This window comes from Astyanax mexicanus, chromosome 10, assembly GCF_023375975.1.
Source record: "Astyanax mexicanus isolate ESR-SI-001 chromosome 10, AstMex3_surface, whole genome shotgun sequence".
In the NCBI taxonomy this organism is placed as follows: Eukaryota; Metazoa; Chordata; class Actinopteri; order Characiformes; family Acestrorhamphidae; genus Astyanax; species Astyanax mexicanus.
In genome coordinates this window covers 59419-82535 of record NC_064417.1, presented here as the reverse complement: position 1 = coordinate 82535, position 23117 = coordinate 59419, and the positions used below count along the sequence as shown (strand labels likewise).

At 38.3% G+C, this 23117-nt stretch overlaps 1 protein-coding gene across 2 annotated transcripts in view; it reads right to left on the bottom strand.

Moving 5' to 3' along the window:
* Positions 1-11997, bottom strand: part of flt4 (fms related receptor tyrosine kinase 4) — a 38099-nt gene extending 26102 nt beyond the window's left edge. For both annotated transcript variants that reach the window (XM_007240709.4, XM_049483823.1), the window contains exons 1-2: positions 11689-11997; positions 847-943 (exon numbers count right to left, since the gene is read on the bottom strand). In XM_007240709.4, coding sequence (XP_007240771.3) covers positions 847-943; positions 11689-11746 — 155 coding nt within the window. In that variant the 5' untranslated portion in view covers positions 11747-11997. The remainder of the gene's footprint in view (positions 1-846; positions 944-11688) is intronic.
* Between the last annotated feature and the right edge of the window lie 11120 nt (positions 11998-23117).

Sequence of the window (23117 nt, the reverse complement as noted above, 5' to 3'; positions counted from 1 at the left end):
AAGGTCACGTACAGGTCACTGACATTCATTATAATTAATCAGAGTGAGCCACGTGAGACATAACTGAGACAGACTTTAAGCATGAATGATAATAACCCATGACTTACTGACATCTTTCCATTTCTGATTGTGCAAAGCTCATTAAAATTCTGTTCTATGTCCACACTTCCTCCATAATTCTATAGTTTTTATACAGTTACTGCCGTCCCTTGAGCACACACCACTCTTTCCAAAGACAGTGTGTGTATATGTTACCCGAACTGTAACTCCATAAAACATAAATACTCTGTATATATCAGCACCACAGAGTTATGAATCTCAAATGGCTGACTAATAATGTACAATATGGCTTCATTCCCTTGTCCTGGACCTCTGTCTCTCCTGGTGCAGACTCTGATTGCTGGATTGCATATGGCTGAAGAAATAACATTGATTTCCTCCCTAACAAGATTATGAAGAACAATGGTGCTCATTATCACACTGGGACGTGGCCAAAATAGATATTTTCCTTCCCAAGGCACATGTTTGCTACTGCTAAAAATGTATCCACTGGGTTCTTTGCCAAGGCAGCTGAAGAAAGATCAGAGATGGATGGAGTTGGACTGCCTTTTCCTTTCCCATTTGCACAAAAACTGTTCTGGTGGTAGTAGTGGCTTTTTTTCTGAAAACGAACCTAATCTTTCTCCAAACGTAACAGTCCCTGGGTGTGTAAAGAACTCTGAGTCTATATAATCCAATTATCAACAAAATCCCATGATGTTAACTCAAAATCATCTTTTTCCACTAGATTAAATATATGGAAAAACATAAAACATGGTTTGCATCATGCGACGGCTTTGATCTTACCTGCACGTAATGGTCAATGTGTCATTGGCATCAATCACAAGTTGGTCTTTGGTGCTGTCAATAGTAGGTGGGGTCATAGAAAACCCAGCCACCAGACCTACAGAAGAGAGAATATTAAATGATTCACATGAGCCTATTTAAGAGCAGTCAAACATTTGCTTGTAGTGTGACTGGTAGTGACAGAGGTTTGAATGTCTTTATTTGGAGATTTGCTATCAATTCCCTCAGGTAATCCACGCTATTACATGGGATTATGGGAACATTAACAGATGTAGTATTGGGTTTAAATAAAGGCATGGTGATGTTGATTTATTAGTCTGGGGGGGGGGGGGGGGGGGGGGGGGTGTTGATGTTCCAAGAGTCAATAAAGGTGTTTTCTTCTGACAGACATTTATCAAACAGGTTAGAAGGTTAAAGGTCACATCAAATAATCTTTAACCATTATTACCAGGCTCAAAGTAGCATGCTTACAGTATCTTGAAGACACAAACAAAAGCTAAACAACGAATAAGAATTTGTAAAGCACCATGCTGTTTAATTCATTAGAACTGTGATCTGTAGGCCACAAATTCACAGAACACACCTTTCCTGTTTATTAAAACCCAACCAGCATGCAGAATTCTGTAAGGAATGATTAGAACTTTTAGAACATTTAGCTGAAATCCCATTTGATTCAAGAAACGTTATACAAGGAACATTCATTTACTGAAGTGGCTCCTGTCATGCAGGGTGTTTGGATAAGATTACACATTAGAATATTAGAACAGTAGAACAGTCTTCTTGAAGTTACATGTTTAGTTTAGAGGGCTGCTGAAACTCATCTTCAGGAAGAGGTAAACAGAAAATCAGCTTCTCTCTCTGCTGACCAGAGCAAAACTAAGCGTCTAACCATTGCCCTCGGCTTCCTGCAGCACACATGCCAATCAGAAGTAATATTTCTGGAGCGCTGTGTTTCATGTACACGGTCCAAGTACTTCAGATGCATCCTGCCTCCGCAGACCACAACAGGATTCTGTAAATATTCGACAGTGAGTCCATGACCTGTTTATGGTTTGAGCCTCTTGGCAGCTGGCAGTGTTTCTCGCTGCAGATATTTCAAACGCTGCAGATTTATTCTTCAACATCAACTGAGTGAAAACAATACCAACAGAAAGGTTTACTTGAGCTTATTTTCATCAGTGTGCAGTAGTGGAATTACAGTAGGCAATGTTTTGTGTTACAGCATATGCTAATTATATGTTCACATAATTATAGGTTACAGAATGAAAACAACGATGGAAACTATTTCATGTCTTAAAAGAGAGAGATTCTTAATAAAGAGACTGATTCTCAATAAAGAGACTGATTCTTAATAAAGAGACTGATTCTCAATAAAGAGACTGATTCTCAATAAAGAGACTGATTCTCAATAAAGAGACTGATTCTCAATAAAGAGACTGATTGTGAAACTGGTCCTCTGGGCCTAGTAAGACTCTCCAAATTTTGCTTTAACCCACTAAAGCAAAATCTTTTTCCTATTAGAACTACTACTCTGGTACTAGAGGTGTAACGGTACAAACAACAAACAAATGTGGGGACAAACAAATCTATACTTCCAAACCATTACCGTCCCCCCCATGCAAATTCAGTGCCTACACTTGTATAAAAACCCATTTACCTTAATAACGTACTGAACATTAATAACCGCACCGTGATGGTTCGGTATGAATGTTCTGTTACACCTTTAGTAGAATGAATGAATGACTGCAAGTGATCACAGTATGTTTGGTTCTTTGTCTTTTTCTTTCTCTGTGGTCTATGAGGTCATCAACTGCATTCTGCTGGTTAGTATACCCGTTGCCATGCACTGAATCACTGAACATGTGTGGCCTAAGAGTAACATGATATGATGGACCACATAGCGGCTACAGACTGTTATATTACCTACAGTTTCACTAAGAATACATTCTTTTAAAGTCTCTCCTTAAGACTATTTATCCCATAATAAGACAATCTATTCTCAGAAAAGACTATACCATTTTCACTCTGACTGTGGGCAAACATTTACAAACATTCTGTCTGAATGATAAGACAGACCCTACACTGACTCACAAGCTGTGAGTGTGATGAAGCCTCATTCACAGCAGGTACAAAATGATTTTTTTCTTTTTAAAGATCGAGGACTGTGACACACCGTAGTCTTGAGGCTGCAGTATAGGACCCAAGGGTCTCCTTCTGTCTTGGGACTTTTGACTCATTTGTGGCTGTTCAAATAAACAGCACGGTACAGAGGAAACCTCTCCACAATCACTCGCCTCCACTATTTCAGGAACAGATTCACAGAAAGACAGAGAGAGGACAACATTCCTGCAGAGAAAAGGACAGCCACAGCCTGCAGTCACCTTGACCTGTCAGGCTTCACATCTTCCTCTCAATTGTCCAAACAACAAAGCACCCGCGGTGAAAGCCGGGACCGTTCTCCTGCCCAGAGCTCAGTAATTGATTTTTAAGAAGCACGGGCAGGAAGCCTTTCTCCATGGGAGTGCGTTTGTTGGAGTAGGGCCAAGTTCAGAGGAGTGTGCCTGTTTAATAAGATCCTTTCAGTTTATGCAGAGGAGTCGTGAAATATGGAACTCATAACATCTGTTTTTCTATTCGGCATACAGACACCAAATAAACACATTACAGCTGCAATTATTATTAATTTACAATTTGACTCATGAGGTCCATTTAGTTCATTAGAGTTAAAACACTCCTTGTGATGAAAGCAAGCCAGAGACTTGGGTATAGTTCATTTTAGCGAGATGAGAAGCATACAGATGTTAGTAACTTTGCACTCTTGTTTTATGATATTTATGTTGTTTGCAGCAGTACACATTACTCAAACACTGCCTGCACACGTTACAGACAAACAGTGATAACGCAAACTGCAAAAGAGTAAGGATTAAGAGAAGTGGGAAAATGAATGGATGAGAGGGGGAGGGGGGGGGGTTGTTAAGGGTGGTGGTCCACCCTGACTGAAGTGTTGACTGATTGCTGATATTGCAGAGCGGGCAGCAGCCAAACCCTGCTGATGGATTTCTCAAACAGCTCAGCCGCCTTACTGACATACCAGCCTTGCTGCTTGCCAAAGAACGCCTGGCCATTTTAATGCCAACATTCTGGTCTTTTTTCTGTTGCTGTTCTAATAAATCCAGCCTGTTATTTTTTAGAATATGAGGTGGATCTGCTACCTTGATGGAAATACTCTGTATGCACTGAATAGTAAATGCATGTATGCAAGCCTTACTCCCTATATGAGCCACAGGCCATTGCATACCTTAGAATGTGTCTCTATTCGATGCAAGCAGTCAGAGATGAGCAGAAGCAGATTTACACTTTAATACAACCTCCTGTCTCCTGCATATATGTCACACTGGAGCCCAGCTAAAAGACTGAGCAGGCATTCTGCCATCTTTCATAGCACAGCAATGGGAGAAGTGTGATTTAGGATGATCTATATACACATAAAGACCAAGCTGTGAAAAAGGGGCTCATGTTGAGCACAGCATGGTGGCTAGAGATGATTTATGGTGCACAATAAGAAGCTCTCAGTGTGAACTGACACATCTCCTTTTCTGCAGTTCTCCTTTACAGTACTCCTCCCTGAAGGGTAGGTTATGGTGGAAAAAAATCAAACTTGTAACTCTGGGTGGGTCTCCTGTCTCTAGATACTCACATCGAAGCTGAACTATCCATAGCTGACACTGAGACCATTAGACTGATGGAAGTTTGTTTAGTGCCAGAACAAGAACTATAGATATATTTGGACTGGAATGAGGCATGAAGCTAATCAGAGTCATTTGGGAAATGCGAGGTTCAGATGGAGCTTAGCATACTTTGAATCCTTGTGTGCCAGATGTCAATCTATTCCATATGAGTATATGTTCCGTCCTACGCAATAAAGATACATATGTTTGTAGTAAATGCTGGAAAATTCAACCACTGTTTTAAACGTGATAAATAAGTACAATAATACTTAAGCGATTAAAGCAGTTAACTCATAGCTAGTGGCAGCTGAAGACTCACACTGCTTTGTTTTACAGTAATTGAAAACAGAAGGCAAAGAGAGTCATTCCTGTCTTTGGATTTGTTCCAGAGTAGAGGATATTAAGAAAGCACTGAGAGCTGAGCTACATATATATACTGTATTTATATACATTAGTGATGCATCGATGTGGAAATCTGGGTCATTGTCAATATCCAATATATGTATGATTATATGTATGTTTCTGCCAATGCCGATATATATATATATATATATATATATATATATATATATATATATATATATATTCATAATTCATACTAATCACCTTATTTGTCATTAGTGACGTTTGCTAGCTGTCTGGCACTGTGTTGAGCTGAATGATGTTTTGGTAGTGTGTATCCAGTTAGTGTTAGAGGCTCATTAGTTTAACACATTTTATAGTAGCTGAAGTTGAGTCTAATATGGCAAAAAACTGCCTCGAAATGTACATGCAGTTAAATCCAACATAGTGATTCTGTGGTGTACAAGATACAAGCGTTGCCAGGTAAAATAAGTTTCTGTATAAGCTATAAATGTCAGAATTTTGCATAAATAAACAGTGTAAGACTACAGCAGCATTAATAGTGTATTCCACACGACCATGGTTAAACAGGTAATCTGCAGTTCACATGTGTGTAGCTATCTTAGTCCAGTTCAGTTAAAAATGCACTTTTTCCCACACAGACCCGTCCTCTGACAGAGAGCAAATGAGATAACAGAACATCAGAACAGGCTAAAAGCGACGTCTCTGCTAAAATACACTTAAGTAAACACAATGGCCGAGTTAATAATGTGATTATCTAGATGGACCCTCTAGCCCAAGCCTAAAATCAGTCAAGGTACCAATAGCTTCACGCTTATCTGGTCCAGAGGGTCCTTTTGTATTGGCAGTATTTCCCTACAGCAACTATGCAAGCTTTGTTTATGAATTTACATGGTAAAAGTGGGTGCAACCTAAAGTAACTGAATGCATTAATCAGAAGAGGTATCCACAAACATTTGGTCATATAGTGCATGTTAAATTCACATCCTAAAACAGTCAGCACACGATGCAACATATTAAATCCAATAATTTAATCTACATTATATAATACAAGATTAGGCTCAAAGCCTCATCTTGGTAATGACGTTTCTGTCATTTTTGTATAAATATTTAAAGACTGTAAAACCTTTAATTTGTTCTGGCCTACAGAGTATTCCTGAACAGCTTTCAAAGGAAGAGTGTGTATAGAAATGATTCACTTGAGCTAAGCCTGGGGGAAACCCAAATGGATTCACTACATGACATATGGAGCATTACACGAGGCACAAGTTAATAGCTAAGCTAAACTAAACACTTTAACACACACTGACATTTTGGGCTCAGTACTTGTCTTTTAATTCAGACATCTGTATGTACACTTTATAGATAATAGATAAACATTGTTACGTGTCATGATGAACACATTCTCATTCTGATTTGAACCAAAACTTTATGGAAACAGTTAAAATGTGTCTATCAATATCATTTAATATTTATATCAATTCTGTACAATGAAACTCTATGTAATGCATATCATTTTATGTTATATGAAACTAAATTTGAGGTAGAGCCAGAGCTTTGTCTCTTAAATAAGGCACATTTTTAGAGGTTTTACCAACCTTGCCCCCAACAAACCGGTCATTCAACAGATGTGCCGATTGCCCATCATTCTTTTTGCTGACTAAAACAAACAGCTGGCGGCATCAATTTGTCACAGTCAAGAAAAACTGAAGTCAAGCTGTCTATCTTGACAACTAGGGCTCCTGTGGAAAACAGATAAATCAGATCTACTCCTGGATAGGCTGTAGTTTTTTAATCTCTGAAGAAATGTGTGCACTACAGATTTCCAAAAAATATATAGAGCTTTTGGTCTGAGATATATATAGCATTTGATCTGTGAGAATTGCACACAGTGAAAGGATTTCTCCTTGTGCTACATTAACGGAAACATGGCAGCTTTGATAAGAAATGATTTTTTTGTAATTTCCAGTAAATTTCCTGTTTTCCTGCCTCGGTTCTCGCTTCACAATTTCCTTTTGAGAGAGACAGTGACATTTTTTTGATTAGCTTTTCCTCTGCTCTCTGCATTTTTCCCCTTGCTGTCAATGAAAGGTTCACCAGTATTTCAGAATTTCCTTTACTCCCTTACCTGAAGGCTGTGAACATGGGAGTTCATTAATGAGCCAACATTTCTCCAGTAGGTTCAAATTTTGAAGGTCAGCTCAAATGTTTTCAAAAGAGCTTTCCACTCACCTATTCGAGATTGACGACAGAAATATAAAAGGTAAGCTTTTAAAAGGAGAACTGCTGCTCTGTAACTGCACTCAAAACACCACTTTGTCACATGGCAGCAATCACATATTTGCCAAACGGCCAGCATCAGTCAGTGATGAGCCGACTTCCATCAAAAGCTCAAGAGAAGACCACTGTGCTTTTTTTTATAACGCAAGGACGTATTCTGACGAGGCCAAAGTCCACCTTTCCAGTCAGTGAGGCCCACAGACAGTGAGGCCCACAGCCAGCACCACCATGCACTGAAATAGCACCATGTCCGGCTGGCGAGAGGGCAGCCAGGCCATGGAACAGACCTCCTCCCCGGACTGAAGAGTCAGCATCTCCTGCTCCCTGTGGAGGAGCTTAGTCAACACTGGGGTGGGGATGTGCAACACACACTTCACAAAAAACAGAAAGAGAAAAGCTTTTTGAGCCTTATTCCTCTTCCTCTGAGCACAAGGCCAGCGCAGACTTTGATTCCTTTTTTGTTGACGAAGGATGGGAGCCAAAGAGAATCTCTACATCCTTTCTGTGCAGATTTATCTGCTTGCTAGTGCCCTTCCTATTTCCTGGCTGGACTTGAAGTGAGGATGTTTTGGGGGTGGTGTGTGAATGAGGGGAGGGAGGCATCAGTGTGTGTTTCCTACGTGGTGCGTTTGTCCCCTGACTACAATTTCCTGTACCTGTGTCGGCGGCCACACAGGACATGCTCTGCTTTCCACTGCGCTGTTTGAATTGTCATCGTGTTCGGTCCGAAATTACTTCCTCCTGCAAGGTTATGAGGAAGAGCATTTTCCACTGAGAACTGCTGCGGCAGAACAGCAGATTCTCATGCACTTTGGGTTAATGGGCGAAACCAGATACACACGCCTAAGCCCGATTTGCACGCATTTCTCCTACTGACCGAGAGCCATGTTTTCACTCTGTCGTGTGAGTCAGTGGGCATGTCCTGTCATCTTTACACCAGGAAAACTTTGGAGAGATATATTGCACAGTCTCAATCTCATTTATAGAGAATACACATTTAAATGGCTTTTTCAAATCCCTGCCTCACATTTCTGATCAAATAAATCTGATGAGACATGATGGTGCTGATGCAGCTACAGAAAACAGATAAAAAGGTCGGAAGGAGGTAAGGGGGTTGGATAATAGAATGGGCGTGGGAGGCCAGGAGGAAGCTGGCAGCTTCCTTAGAGCCCACCAAATACTCTGTTTCCCATGAACCCTCACTGACCTCAGTGACAGGGCACAATGTATCAGTGACTTCAGAAACCTAACACTTGTGATGGCTCATACTGCAGCATGACTTTGGAACAGAGTATTTCTCTAACAAAGGAAACTGTTCTGTCCCCCACAGAGACAAATGCAACATTTGGTTGGTATAGCGTTTTGTTTATCAGATTTTGTTGATGACCAGTCTGCATCTACCTATTATGTACGCCACCAAGGAGTGCTATTCTCACCCCCACTCAACCCCAATTCAGTTCAACAATATTAGATAAAAAACAATTTAAACATAAAACAGTCCAAGTCTGAATGAAGTCTGCTCAGTGGGGGTGAATAGCTGCTGGAGGCAGTGTGTGGGTGTGTGTTTGTGTCTGCATGTCTGTTGAATCTCCTTTCTCCTGGAGGTAATTATGTTAGATGTGGGCATTAGCTCACCACTCAGAGCACACTACAGTAGATTATATTTAAAACTAAGAGATTCCCCAGTCTCTCAGCCTGATAATGACATTCTCACTTCAAACGCACCCCCGGAACCTCACCAAGTAACTCTCAATCTGTTTTTAATCACCAGTATGGTAACATAAAACACATTGCAGTGAGTGAGCCGTTCGACGAAAGGGACAAGTGGAGGATTTTCCTTCTGAGACTTAAGATAAATATCTACTCCAACTTTCATGTAGGAGATTCATTGCTGTGAGTGTTTTTACATGTTTTTTTTTTCGATTACCATGTTTATTGCAGCAGTTCCCTGCGCTGTTTGATTTTGAGGATGATTTTAGAAACCAAACAAAACTAAAATGGTAGAAATGTAATATCAGCCAGCTCAGGGGCTAAATGTTGCCCATTTGAGGAAATTGCATTAAAGGACAACTCAGGCTTACTTGAAATCAATAAATGTGGACAACTTCTTCTGCAGCCCTAGGCTCTTTTCTGTTGAACAGGCTTTTGTTTCTGATTAAATAACAATCATCTCTTTTGTCCCTCCAAGCTGCAATTTTCCCATTTTTGCCTCAGTTAAGGTTAGTGCTCGGTTAAATAATTGGGGACCACTTCTAATAATTGGACCCAGTCTTCACTACAAGAAAATCTTGGTAGCCTAGGCAAATTCCCTGCGCCACCAAGATTCCATGTGTTATTTATTTGTGGAGATGAAGATTATGGAGTTTAAGGGAGAGACATATATCTGGGGTTTTTATGGCTCTGGATTCCAAATGTTAAGGGAGGACATATTTTCACATAAGACTCCACCCAAGGTGCAGGGATTCTGGAAAACGCCTCAGCAACACTTCAAGTTCTCCTCAGATGCCTCATGGATCTCACTAACTGACACCTGTGATGACGGCTGCTTTCTTAGCTTAATTTTTACTCAAAATTAATTGAGATGAACCTTCCATACCAAACACTAGAGCACCACATCCTTCAGAATGCTTGAGTTTGCTATAAGAATATTCCCATGTTTTGATTCCTCAGATTCTGTGGCTTTTGTCATCTTAAATGGTCCTCTAGATATTATGACTGGCAGACATCATATTCCTCACAGAGGTGGGCTATCATGCAGATGAAAATACTGCAATTAAAAACACTCATGCATGATTATCATAATGAACAGAACTGACATATAACCCAAAGTCAGCTTGAACAGAGTGATCCCTTATGTAACAGAAGCCAATTATAATTTCTTGAAAGAACAATAAAGTCACTAATGAGGTGAAAAGTGAATAAAGGCTGTATTAGGGCTGTTTTCCTGTTGTCGGTAACTGATGACTTTAGCAGACCAAGTGCTGTTCTGTTGAAAAGAGCATTTTAAATTAAAGTGTGACTGCTGCTGCCAAAACTTGTCAAATTGACAAGTGGATCTGACATGGATGCTTGACTTGCAGACTTTCAGGTAGGCCTTCCTGACAGTGCTTAACATGCCATGCTCTAACCAATCTACTTCACCTTTAAAGCTGCACAATCTGATGAAATCTACTCCATTATCCTTAATCATCTAAAGGCTTTTGTGGCTTGTTACCATAATTGTTAGATTAATTTAAAGATAAACATAGACAGAGAAGATGCTCTGTGGATCCAAATATTCATTCATCCTCTTCTCTGGACCATCACATAGATGGCTAGGTTCCCAATATATATGCCCGCAAGTATGCAAGCAAAGATTTTGGTTGTTAAGTATGGCAGCTTGCTAAGCTTAGGAGGGAAGCATATGAGCTGCATTCAATCTCAAATTACCTTTAATATTAGCAATGACATCTCATAAACTGTGGCCAGTGCACCAGTGTCCAATAACAACAAACTGTCTACTGCTACTGAGATGCTGCACTAGTTAATAATGATGGACTGCTGCCCAAATCAGTTTTTTGTGTGGCATTAAGCTGCAGTCCATGACAACTTTTATCTCTGAGTGACAAGTTAATGTAAAAAATGGTTTATCAATTTCACCTTATAAATATTAATTTAATAGGATTCAATCGACTCAAATCTAAGTGAAATATACTCTTATTGACTACTGATTCATTCAGAATATAGTGGTGCCCGACCTTTTTGAGTGTTTTATATTTTTGCATAATTTAACCTACAACTTCTACAGATTTTCTTAAAACAAGTCCTAAAATGAGGTAAAAAGATCCAAATCAAACAAATCAGACAAAATGTTATGAATTGTCTATAAATTAACCCATTGTACCTTCCAAGCAACTAAAGGAGAATTTTCATCCATATAAAATTGCTGCATCCCAAAATTTAAAAAAAGAAAACTTATCCATCTGTGAAACACAGTGGTGGTAGTGTTATGGATTGGGTCTTTGGGCAAGGATGGCCTCTTATCATTTATGTAACAGTGGATTTGGACTAAAGCCAGTTCTGAAGGAAAAAGTCAGAACACCTGAGCTAAGAATGTGGGTCATGCAGCAAGACAACAACCCTAAGAAATAATCTGACTAAAAGTTTAATATTTCTATCTAATATTTCTGCCTTATTTTTGAATGTTTATTATCTTTGTTTTCTTTCAGCACTTTTAGAAGTGGCAAATATTTAAAGGGTTCCCACTTTTAAACATCTCTGTAGTTAAACTCTAAAACTGTAAAATAGACCAGAGTCTACATTTCTGAATTACTGAATTTTACACAGAAGCTCACTATTTCTTGAAAAAAGCAACATTAATGAGAAAATTCAGTAAAAACGCGAAAAAAACATACTGACCACACACACACACACATACACACAGCGGTTATCTGCAGCCTGTGTTGAGAGTTATCTAGGTAAAGTTTCTCACCTGAGAAAGAGGCGAGCCCGATCCAAATCCCACAGAAAACCCGGCTCTCTCTCTTCATCTCCGGATTTAATCTCCTCAATTTAAACTCGCGGGTTTTCTCCGCGCGGCGCGGGAAACTCCTCAGGTTCAGGTGTCGCGCGCCTCTCTCTCCTCGGCGCGGGAAGAGCGGGAGAAACAGCGGAGTAAAAACACGCAGAAACACGAAATTCAAGAGGACCTGAGTGGATTTACTATCATTTCCCCCCTTTCCTCCCTCCCGGACTCAACTCCCACCTCCTGCATAAACCGATCTGAGGGCAGCGGCTCAGACTCGGACCTTCAGGGTAGAAGTCTCCTCCTCAGACCAACTTCCCTCAGATAAACTCCCTCAGATTAACTACCTCAAATAAAATACATCAGATAAACTCCCTCAGATAAACTACCTCAAATAAAATACACCAGATAAACTTCCTCAGATAAACTCTCTTAGATAAACTCTCTCAGATAAACTCCCTCAGATAAACTCCCTCAGATAAACTCCCTTAGATAAACTCTCTCTGATAAACTCCCTCAGATAAACTCTCTCAGATAAACTCCCTCAGATAAACTCCCTTAGATAAACTCTCTCTGATAAACTCCCTCAGATAAACTACCTCAGAAAACCCCCCTCAGATAAACTCTCTCAGATAAACTCTCTCAGATAAACTCTCTCAGATAAACTCCCTCAGATAAACTGCCTCAGATAAACTCCCTCAGATAAACTACCTCAAATAAAATACCTCAGATAAACTCTCTCTGATAAACTCAATTCAAATTTACTTGATTGATTAGTCAGACTGACTGATTAGTCAGAAACCGATTTTGTGGATTGTTTTACTGACCATCAGATCAGCCTTTCCTCCAAAAATTGTCAGCTACACCTGTCTTTAATTTCAGTGCTGAAATGTTCCCAATGGACTGAAAATTTGATAAAGAGTATATCAAAATATTAAATACTGAACCTTTATATGAGCCTAATATTAGCACATTGGATGCATCAATACAAAGAATCGGATAGTTTTGGATTAATATTGAATTGTATTACAGAAAATCTTGTTATATTTTTTTCATATAAAGTTAGGAATATTTTTGTATCGTTTTGTTGTACTATAATTAATGTGTTAAGTTTCTATTATAGCTTGAATGACTTGACACTATATCTTAACAGTGTATCCCATTAGCCATGCTAAACTTAGGGCTACATGTATCTTAATCATAGAATACTACAGATATTCAGTGCATTTGAGGTGTAGAAGTCATATTTTTAAATCGCAATAGTCTCATATTTTGTGATAAATATTTTTGTACAAACCACCATGGGCAAAAACTAACCAGTTTAGATAATTTAGATGGGAGTATATTTTCATATTTGAACATCACTAACACACCGTCCGCAAACACGGCCACAACAAACCAGCAATGCATATCAATGTATTTCTTTTTAACCCACATTTACCAAAAAAGCTTGTTTTCAAGACCAGTGATTGCTTAGCCACAGTGAGAAACTCTTAAATCTAAGATTTCTATCTCCCCTAAAGCTACATGCCTTAATCAGTGTCTTGTGGTTTATTCTGCATATGTTGTTCTAACAGATCTGAAATGCCTCCATTTCAGAAATAAGAACGTATCCTGGCACCTCCATAAAGGACAAATATATAAAGAAAATCCTATTTGTACAGATAATGGTTGCTACATTTGCCTAATAGACAATTGCCCTGCAGCAGAACTCCAAAAGTCTCCTATACAAAGCTGTGTTATAAACACTTAGGTCATAAAATGTAATGCAATATTGCCACTTAATCTAATACATCTGAGACTCTTTGACAGACACAATTAGCATTGCCAGAAGGGTATTTGTTAAGGAACCTTCAAATCAAGAGCTTTCTTTTCTTTCCATTTCCCTGCTCCTGTTTTTTCTCAGATTCTTGGAAACTATTCCATTCCATCAAGACATACTTTTAAAAAAGGCCTACTTCTAAATATTAATCCCATATTGCTCTGAAAAGCCAAATACTCTTGGGAAAACAACCATGATACTAAACTCCCAGACCATGTACAGCAGCTGTGCTGACAAAACCACAGTTTAATTCAGCTTGAAATACTGCTCTACTTACAAATGTCATACAGAAAAAAGATGATTCCTGTTATTGGCCCCAACTGTCATCAGGTCCCAACCATTATACCTCTCGAGTTTTGGCTGTATGTCTTGAATTGCATTTACCAACAGCTGGCCCAGAAAAAAAATTTGACACTTCGCCATCTGCTGGGTTGGATTGTAATGGAATACAAGTACTGGGAATACGTACTGAGAATACACAAATTAACTACTTGTAGTCAGCCCATGATTTGTTTTGAAAAGCAGTGTTCAGAATATGCTGGGCAGATTTACTTATTTTCAGGGCCTTGTTAAAAGACAGGATTTCGTCCCCTAAATGGACATTTTTAAATGCATTCATTCAGGTTCTCTTGACTTATACCTTATAACACGCCTTGGCTATTTATTGCCCCCACACAAAAAAAAAACCTACACACCCAGTGATCTCCTGTTTTCATGTTCAAATAAGAATTGCAATTGTAGGCAGTGGGGTCACCAAAAGAACTATTATTTTTATTATAGGTGTCTGACGTTCTGAGCTATCGATACCATCATTAGGAGGCAGATGATCACAGACATCCAATCTTTCATTTTACAGATTATACCTATCTTCCGTCTAATCAGCAATGAGAGGACCATTTAACTCTCAACTTCAATGAGAAATCTCTTACTTTCAAGATTTAGCTCGGGCTTTAGAGCTACATTTTCTTGGTAAAATGAAAAGTACATGGAAACTCAAACTGGACACTGATTTTACAGAACAATAAGAAAAGACATAGGCTTCAAAGTACAATGTAAAAAAATCTGTAAAAATGTTTTATAGTCCGGCCTCCCTGCTGCCACATAAAAATATATAATTTTACGTAAGTTACAAAATGACAAATTTGATTCATTTTGGTAGGTGTGAATACAGTAATAACACACAACTAAACCAAGACCAGGTGAACACAGTTAGGTCTCTAGTGAACTCTAGTGAAGTTGTTTGTTTAGTGAGAAGGTGAAATGGATTTCTTCTTCAATTGTATTTATTGCTTCTGCAATAGATCAACACATGCTGCATTGAAGTTGCAAGTTTATGTCCATGTGTGCGTCTGTGTGTGTGTGAATAGCGTAGGTGTTAATGCAAAGTCTAAGTACACTTGTAGGTTAGGTTGCTGTTTGTTATTCATTGTTTGTTCATTGTTTGTCATATTTCTGTCTCAGATTCCTCAGATGGCTCTGCATCAAGAACCCCCAGTCAACAGCCGATACAACAAAGCAAGCAATTCCTTTTGGCAAACATTTATCCAGAGTTACATTTACAAACACCACCTAAACTTCACTGTCCAAAACACAAGCTTTACCTAAACCAAGCCAAGAAATGTCGTCAACATCTTTAGGCTTGGAGGATCCTGAGACTGACCATCAAAGAATAGAAATATTTATTGTGTTCAGTTTAATCAGTATTTTTTATTGGAAGAAGTGGATATTGCGTGTTTCAGACTAAAGACAAGAAGGAACATTCAGATGTATCAACAGCAAGTCCAAAAAGCTACAATCTGTTATAGTATGAGGTTGTGTCACAGTACATTTATGTGGGGACAGCATTAATGCAGAAAAGTATATAAAAATTTTAGATCAACATATTCTGTTTTTCAGACATATCTACTGTTCAAACTGTTCAACGCTGCCCATCTGAAAGTGATGCATGTCTAGCTCTCCTAATTGGCAATTATTAGATATAGTCATTTTCACAGATTGCAGACGACAACATATTTACTTTCTATGAACAGAAAAAAAGTTTATTTCCCATTTGGAGGAAACCTTAAAGACTCCTCCAATTAACCTGAGCAGGGTCTTCTTTTGAGTTGGGAATGAAGGAGAGGGAAAGAAAAAAGAGATAAAAGAAATATCTGTAAGTTTTTTTTTTACTCTTAGATAAAAGAGATTTACAGCAAAAAACAAACTGATGATGCCTGTAACCATGTTTACCCCTTTCAGTAGTTCAGGGTGTGTGATCTGAAAGGTAATAATGGTGAAAATGGATTAGACTAGACACTAATCATTACCAACGACTGCAGAAAATATGGATGCCATTAATTTCTGATCAATAGAAATAAAGAAATAAATCTCACAGCCAGAGTCCGACTCCCGACACCTTCTGCTAAAACACACCTAAGCCTAAAGAAAGATTTTCACACTGCATCAGTTTGTCCATTAACTGTAATGTTATAACAGTAAAAGTACAGTTCATATATTTTATTAAATATTAAAAGTATGAGTGAAAAATTATTTCATACACTCAGTGTCCAAACTATAAATATTATATAAACATTATTAGAAATCCAACAATAAAAATACATCACAGGAAGTTACCTGAATGAATCAGGTGTGTGTTAAATTTGTGATCCTCCCATTTCACACTGTGCTCAATAAGACTGACAACTTTGCACATTGTCAGCTGATCATCAGCACTTTCTAAACAGAACAGAAGAAAAACAGAACAGCACAAAAATGCTAATTATTATTTAGCTGCTGCTGCTAAATTTTGCTTTATGAGTTTTATTCAATGTATAGTTTTGTACCAGTTGTTTAATTAGTTATGTTTAAATAAAAATAATGATGGGGAATTCAGTGGCACTGTACGAATTTACTCCACACAAAAACCATAAAAAACATAATTGTATGAATACATAAGCACTTTGTATATTGTACAGGATATAGATACCTTTAGGGAAAGTGATGTATGCATGCAATAGAAGCAACATTCTTCATCTCAATAAATGGTAGAATCACCGACCGGCCATAATTTCATCAATTCAGAGTCTCCACAAACCGTGCAGCTGGAACAGAATCCCGTTACGAGGTCCGGACTGAGAGAAATCATTTCTAATTTCTGTTTTCGGAAATAACAGAATAACGAAACCCCACATGATACAAAAACACACTGAAACAGCAGCCTGTGCTAAACCAGATCCACATCACATCCAATAATTCCTTTAAAAGTAAGTGTGTGTGTGTGTATGTATGGTGTGTGTGTGTGTTTAATTTGGCTGTAGCTCGGCTCATTAGTGAAGTCGTTATGTTGGGCAGCATTTCTGAATCTGGTTATATGATCAGGGTGGAATTAGATAATTAACTAATTTAGACTTTTCTCAACTCGTCAGAGTAACGACCCTCACTGTTAACCCATTCATTAGCAGCGCTGGTTTAGCTGCAGACCCCAGGCTAATGTTTCTACAGTGTAATCCATCTCCAGAATAATGAATATATATATATATTTACTCACTGTTGTGGAAATTGAACCTGTAATGACAGTGTGTGTTTTGGTTTGGAGGTTCAGGATTTTTTTTGTGTAGCTTCTGGCCTTTTCCCACTAATTCAGCCTTACACTAACACACCAACAGTACACTACACTAAACACACACACACACACACACACACACACACACACACACTAACAGTACACTACACTAAACACACACACACTAACAGTACACTACACTAAACACACACACACACACTAACAGTACACTACACTAAACACACACACACACACACACACACACCAACAGTACACTACACTAAACACATACACACACACACACACACACTTACTAACAGTACACTACACTAAACACATACACACACACACACACACACTAACAGTACACTACACTAAACACACACACACACACACACACTAACAGTACACTACACTAAACACACACACACACACACACACACTAACAGTACACTACACTAAACACACACACACACACACACACACACACACTAACAGTACACTACACTAAACACACACACACACACTAACAGTACACTACACTAAACACACACACACACACACACACACTAACAGTACACTACACTAAACACACACACACACACACACACACTAACAGTACACTACACTAAACACACACACACACACACTAACAGTACACTACACTAAACACACTAACAGTACACTACACTAAACACACACACACACACACACACTAACAGTACACTACACTAAACACACACACACACACACACACACACACACACTAACAGTACACTACACTAAACACACACACACACACACACACACTAACAGTACACTACACTAAACACACACACACACACACACACACACACACACACACTAACAGTACACTACACTAAACACACACACACACACACACACACTAACAGTACACTACACTAAACACACACACACACACACACACTAACAGTACACTACACTAAACACACACACACACACACTAACAGTACACTACACTAAACACACACACACACACACTAACAGTACACTACACTAAACACACACACACACACACACACACACACACACTAACAGTACACTACACTAAACACACACACACACACACACACACACTAACAGTACACTACACTAAACACACACACACACACACACACACACTAACAGTACACTACACTAAACACACACACACACACACACACACACTAACAGTACACTACACTAAACACACACACACACACACACACACACTAACAGTACACTACACTAAACACACACACACACACACACACACTAACAGTACACTACACTAAACACACACACACACACACACACACACACACACTAACAGTACACTACACTAAACACACACACACACACACACACACACACACTAACAGTACACTACACTAAACACACACACACACACACACACTAACAGTACACTACACTAAACACACACACACACACACACACACACTAACAGTACACTAAACTAAACACACACACACACTAACAGTACACTACACTAAACACACACACACACACACACACATCAGTTGACTCATTTATCTCTCACTCTCAGTTATACTCTGAGCTGCTCAAATGCACACAACTCCTATCATCTCAAACACAAAGAATCTATTAATTCTCTAAAATAATATCCTCAGTGGAGATTTACTCTCTTTAGAAATCCATCACAGTAGGATCTACATACAGTCCAGAGTCGATGTGTCTCTTCTATGTGTTTATTCTCTTCATTCCAGTGAAAATTACTGGACTGAACTGAGATCAGGAAAGCTGCCCAAGACCCATAACTGTGAAGAATAACAGTGACTTAAGTGAAAGTCTCAATATTATTATAAGCTCTGCTTGTTTCTCTACACCTCCAGGCGTTCCCCTCTGACCTTGGAGAAATGGTCCTTTTATAATGGAAAACATATTTTTAAAGGCCACAAACAGCTCAGAAACTCCATTCACCTCCCGCTTACTGTAAACCTTCCATCAAATATCCCACAGGTTTCATTAAAAAAACGCAGCAAGACACCAGGATGAGAACAGCACAATAAAAAACCTGATCAAACCACAGAGAATAACTAGATTTCATGTGATATCAACACTTTAATTTAGCATTTTTTATATAGGAACAAAGACCACATCTGAATTTGTACGCTACATATATAATCTATAATCCATGTGATTTATTTAAAACAATTTAAAACAGCTTTTTAAACATCTTTACATTTTTGGAAATTCTTAAATATAAATAAGAGCACAGGAAGAATAACAACTGTAATATAAATATGAAACAAATCAATAAATATAAAACTTGCATATATATATATATATATGTAAGACAATGTAATTTACTAAGCTTTAAATACATTTTCTTGATTAAACCTGTTCTTCTGGTATGACTGAGGACAGGGCAATCAGAAAACACAATAAAAATATATCCAAGCACCTTCAGCTTGTCATTTCCAATAAATGTTTCGCAAATGTTATGTGCAATTACAAAATCTCAGCAGAATAAAGATGAGTATGTTGTATTTCTATCCCCTACAGGTACGCAAATAAACTTTTTTTTAGATCATTAGAACTGTTTTATTAAAACTTGGTAAAAAATCTTTACAACCATTTGTGCTTGATGTATTTTTTTTCTTTAAAAAATTCTGTGCAATTTGTTCACCCTTTTTTAAGTGTAAAATGTTGCAATATTTGGGTGATTTTTCAAATTTTGACCTTTTTTCTTTTTCTTTTCTTAATAAACATGTTCAAAAACACTGTGGATAGAAAAAAACATCAGATTAGTCTTAAAGTCTAAATGAATATTACAGGGAGTCATCATATAGAAACCTAAACACAAAAGTCAATATGTAAAATTTGCAGAACTGTAAGATGTTATTATCTGAAAAATCTAATCTTTGTTCAAATTTGAAGTAAATCCAGCAAAGGTGTGCAAGGAGAAAAAAAGCAACATGAAAATAATATACAAATGGATTCCACAAAATATCAGCAAATTCTGAAATCCAATCTCTTATTTAAGTGAATGAATGAGTTCAAAACAAAAAAAGTCTATGCAAGCAGGGTTCTATATTACTGAAAAAAATCTCTCTATAGAATAATTTGTACAATATTTTATTTAGAAAATGAAAAATTCTTTAACCAAAAAACAATACATTTCTGCAGAAAAGACAGAAGAAAAATCTCTTGAAGCATGCAGTTAAGAATGTAGAATTGGTCTTTTCAGGAATGTAGAATTTTGTAAATGCTTTTTTTTTGTTTCAGGGTAATACGGGTTTCCTCCACAGAGCTTCATCACTCTACAGGATTCAGACATTCTTCTGGTTATTAGATCTTCATTGATTAACCAGTTAACTCACAGTTATTTCAGATTTCACTTTTTAACATCACGTTATTATTATTATTGTTGTTATTATTATTAATGTTTTCAGCCTCTGACATAAAAAGACAGCGTTTCCTGTCCGGCCGTGCTCTTGGGAGGGTGGATGGGGGGGGGGGGGGTTGATGGGTGCAGCTCAAGGACTAGGCCTTGAAGTGCCACGGCTCCATCTGCCACATCCTGAGGTCAGAAAACACACGAGGATCGTCCCGCTTCCGGAAGGAAACAGGACCGTGTCACTCGCCGCCACCAGCGGCCAAAAAACAGATATACCTGACCGGCCCTCCGTCTCCTGCAGTTTCCAGGACGTTCCCTCGGATTTTGCCAGCCTCATCAAGTTAGACGGCCGTGAAATGAAGCCGGTTTACTGTCAGTGAGGCGATGGCGTCCAAATTAAAGCTAAGCTAAGCTCTAGTCGTTGAGTCGTGCCAGAATTGTTTTCCTTTTATTCAGTTTCAATCTAACAGGAAGCAAATGAAATTATTGATTTGCCTGAGATGGAACTGAAAGTCACAAGCATTAAACAGAAGACAAATAAACTAAAAAGCAGGAAAGAATGTCTCTGCTGGACCGATGAAATTTGGAACGATCCAAACCTCTGCTGTGTTTGACACAAAAAGCTCCGTTGTCAAATCTCAGTGACAGACTGTCCCATTCCCAGACTTTGCTGCTTCAATATGTCTGTCAATATGAAGAGCAGCATCATTTCCACTCTGTCTGTTTGTACATCTCAGCCTGACTGAATGAAAAACACAGCAGGTTCAGCTTCAGTAATTAAGTTATTGGGCACATAAGCTTCACGTCTAACGGATTTGAAAAGAGGCGGAACGGTGGAACGTTAACGCCATTAAAATCTTCACTGTTCTCCCAGTTTAAAGGCGTCCAGTTCTGACCCCGTCTGAGCGCTGAGGCTGTCTGAGCTACAAACACCCGCCAAAAAGTCCGGGGCTGTGCCACATCCTGCCCGATGCGTCCCCTCAGGAGGACAGTAAAGCGGTTTGGGGGCACAAGGCCCACCATTCTGTTAGTGTGACCCCTCACAGGAAACAAGAGGAAAGAGGATGTTGAGGCTCACGCAGATAACACTCCTCCATCCTCCTGCTCTGGGTATCCGGGATGCCACCCCCCAGGTGGACACCCTGCAAACTGTTTTCTCTGTAAAACTAAAAAAGAAAACAGAAGAAGATTTTGATAAGTGTTAAACACCATTACACAAACATTTACACAATTACCAACACTAATAAGTAGCTTAATTAATGAATAAAATAACAAACATACAAACATAAAATATAGTCGGTTGCCATAAATATTACAGTAATTTACGAAACACTTGTCCACATAAACTGCAGTAGTTAGACAGTACTGTGTGTTTGACTAATTTAATTGATAAATAGATAAATATGCTAAAAAACTGTTACTAACGCTACCGTTCTTATTACTGTTGATGTGTGGTGCAGCCATCTTGGATTCTGAAGTCGGGGTTGAGGATTTTCTGACATCTGAGATTCAATTTTATATAGTTATAATTAGAACATACGTTATAAGATTTTCTTCTTCTTGGTTTAGAATTATAAACAAGCTTGACCTGAAAAGATTTTTGCTTTGCAAATTTAGTGCATGTACTCATGTATTTCTTCCTTCAGTCTTTTAGAGACTTTTTACTGGCTATATTAGTAGGTTAAACAGGAAATTGTAGATGAGAAATCAATGAATTAAATGCCTTATTACTTAACCCAGATGCAGTCAACTGGCCAAGACATGATCAATAAACTTCTTTAGTTAAGAAAAGGAGATGCTAGGCCAATCTTATCTCACACTAAAGGGGATTCAGATCCTCTGTTTGTTTCACACTGAAAATATATGTGGTTTAAAGCAGAACATAACTCTATAACACTCTATGTAAATCAATGCTATGCATACATAGCTAAATGCTGGAATAGCCCTTTTGAGTGGCCGAAACTGCTTTTAGCTCAGAACAATATTGGTTATTTTGCAGGTTTTCAAGTTTTTTAGATTTTAAAAGATATTAATAAACAAGACTTTGGCACTGAAAATGTAGTGTATATAAGCAATGTTTTCCTAGCATCTAGCTATACACTAGTTTAAAAAAATTCTGATGGACTACTTCTAAAGTCTAAGATATTGTAAATCATGCTACTTTTTGTTTTAACTATTTTTCACTTTGGTTAAAACAGCTATTTTTAAAACATAACAGTTAATAAAACATTTGGCCGTATCAGTATTCGAACTGGCCGAACAGATTCTCAGAATTACAGCAGTGTTATTGTTGCAATATATAAAATATTCCTGTATGAATGTGAGTCAGTGTTTCTGTGGCACGGTGTGGGTGTGTTTATCATTAAAGGAAGGAAGAGAACAGGGAGTAGATCACCACTGACCATCTTCCTGTCATCTGATGAAGCTCAGAGCTACTGGCAGGATGCTGTGATCTGCATTCGAATGGCTGCATTATGGAGAAAACACCCATCAGCTAAATGCTGAGCACCACAGGGGAGAATGCTGGGGACGTGCCGTTCAACTTAACGAGAAATTTTTAGGGAAATGATAGTAATGTAGTTTCAGGAAGAAAAAAAAGAAAAAAAATAAATAATGAGAAAAAATAAAGC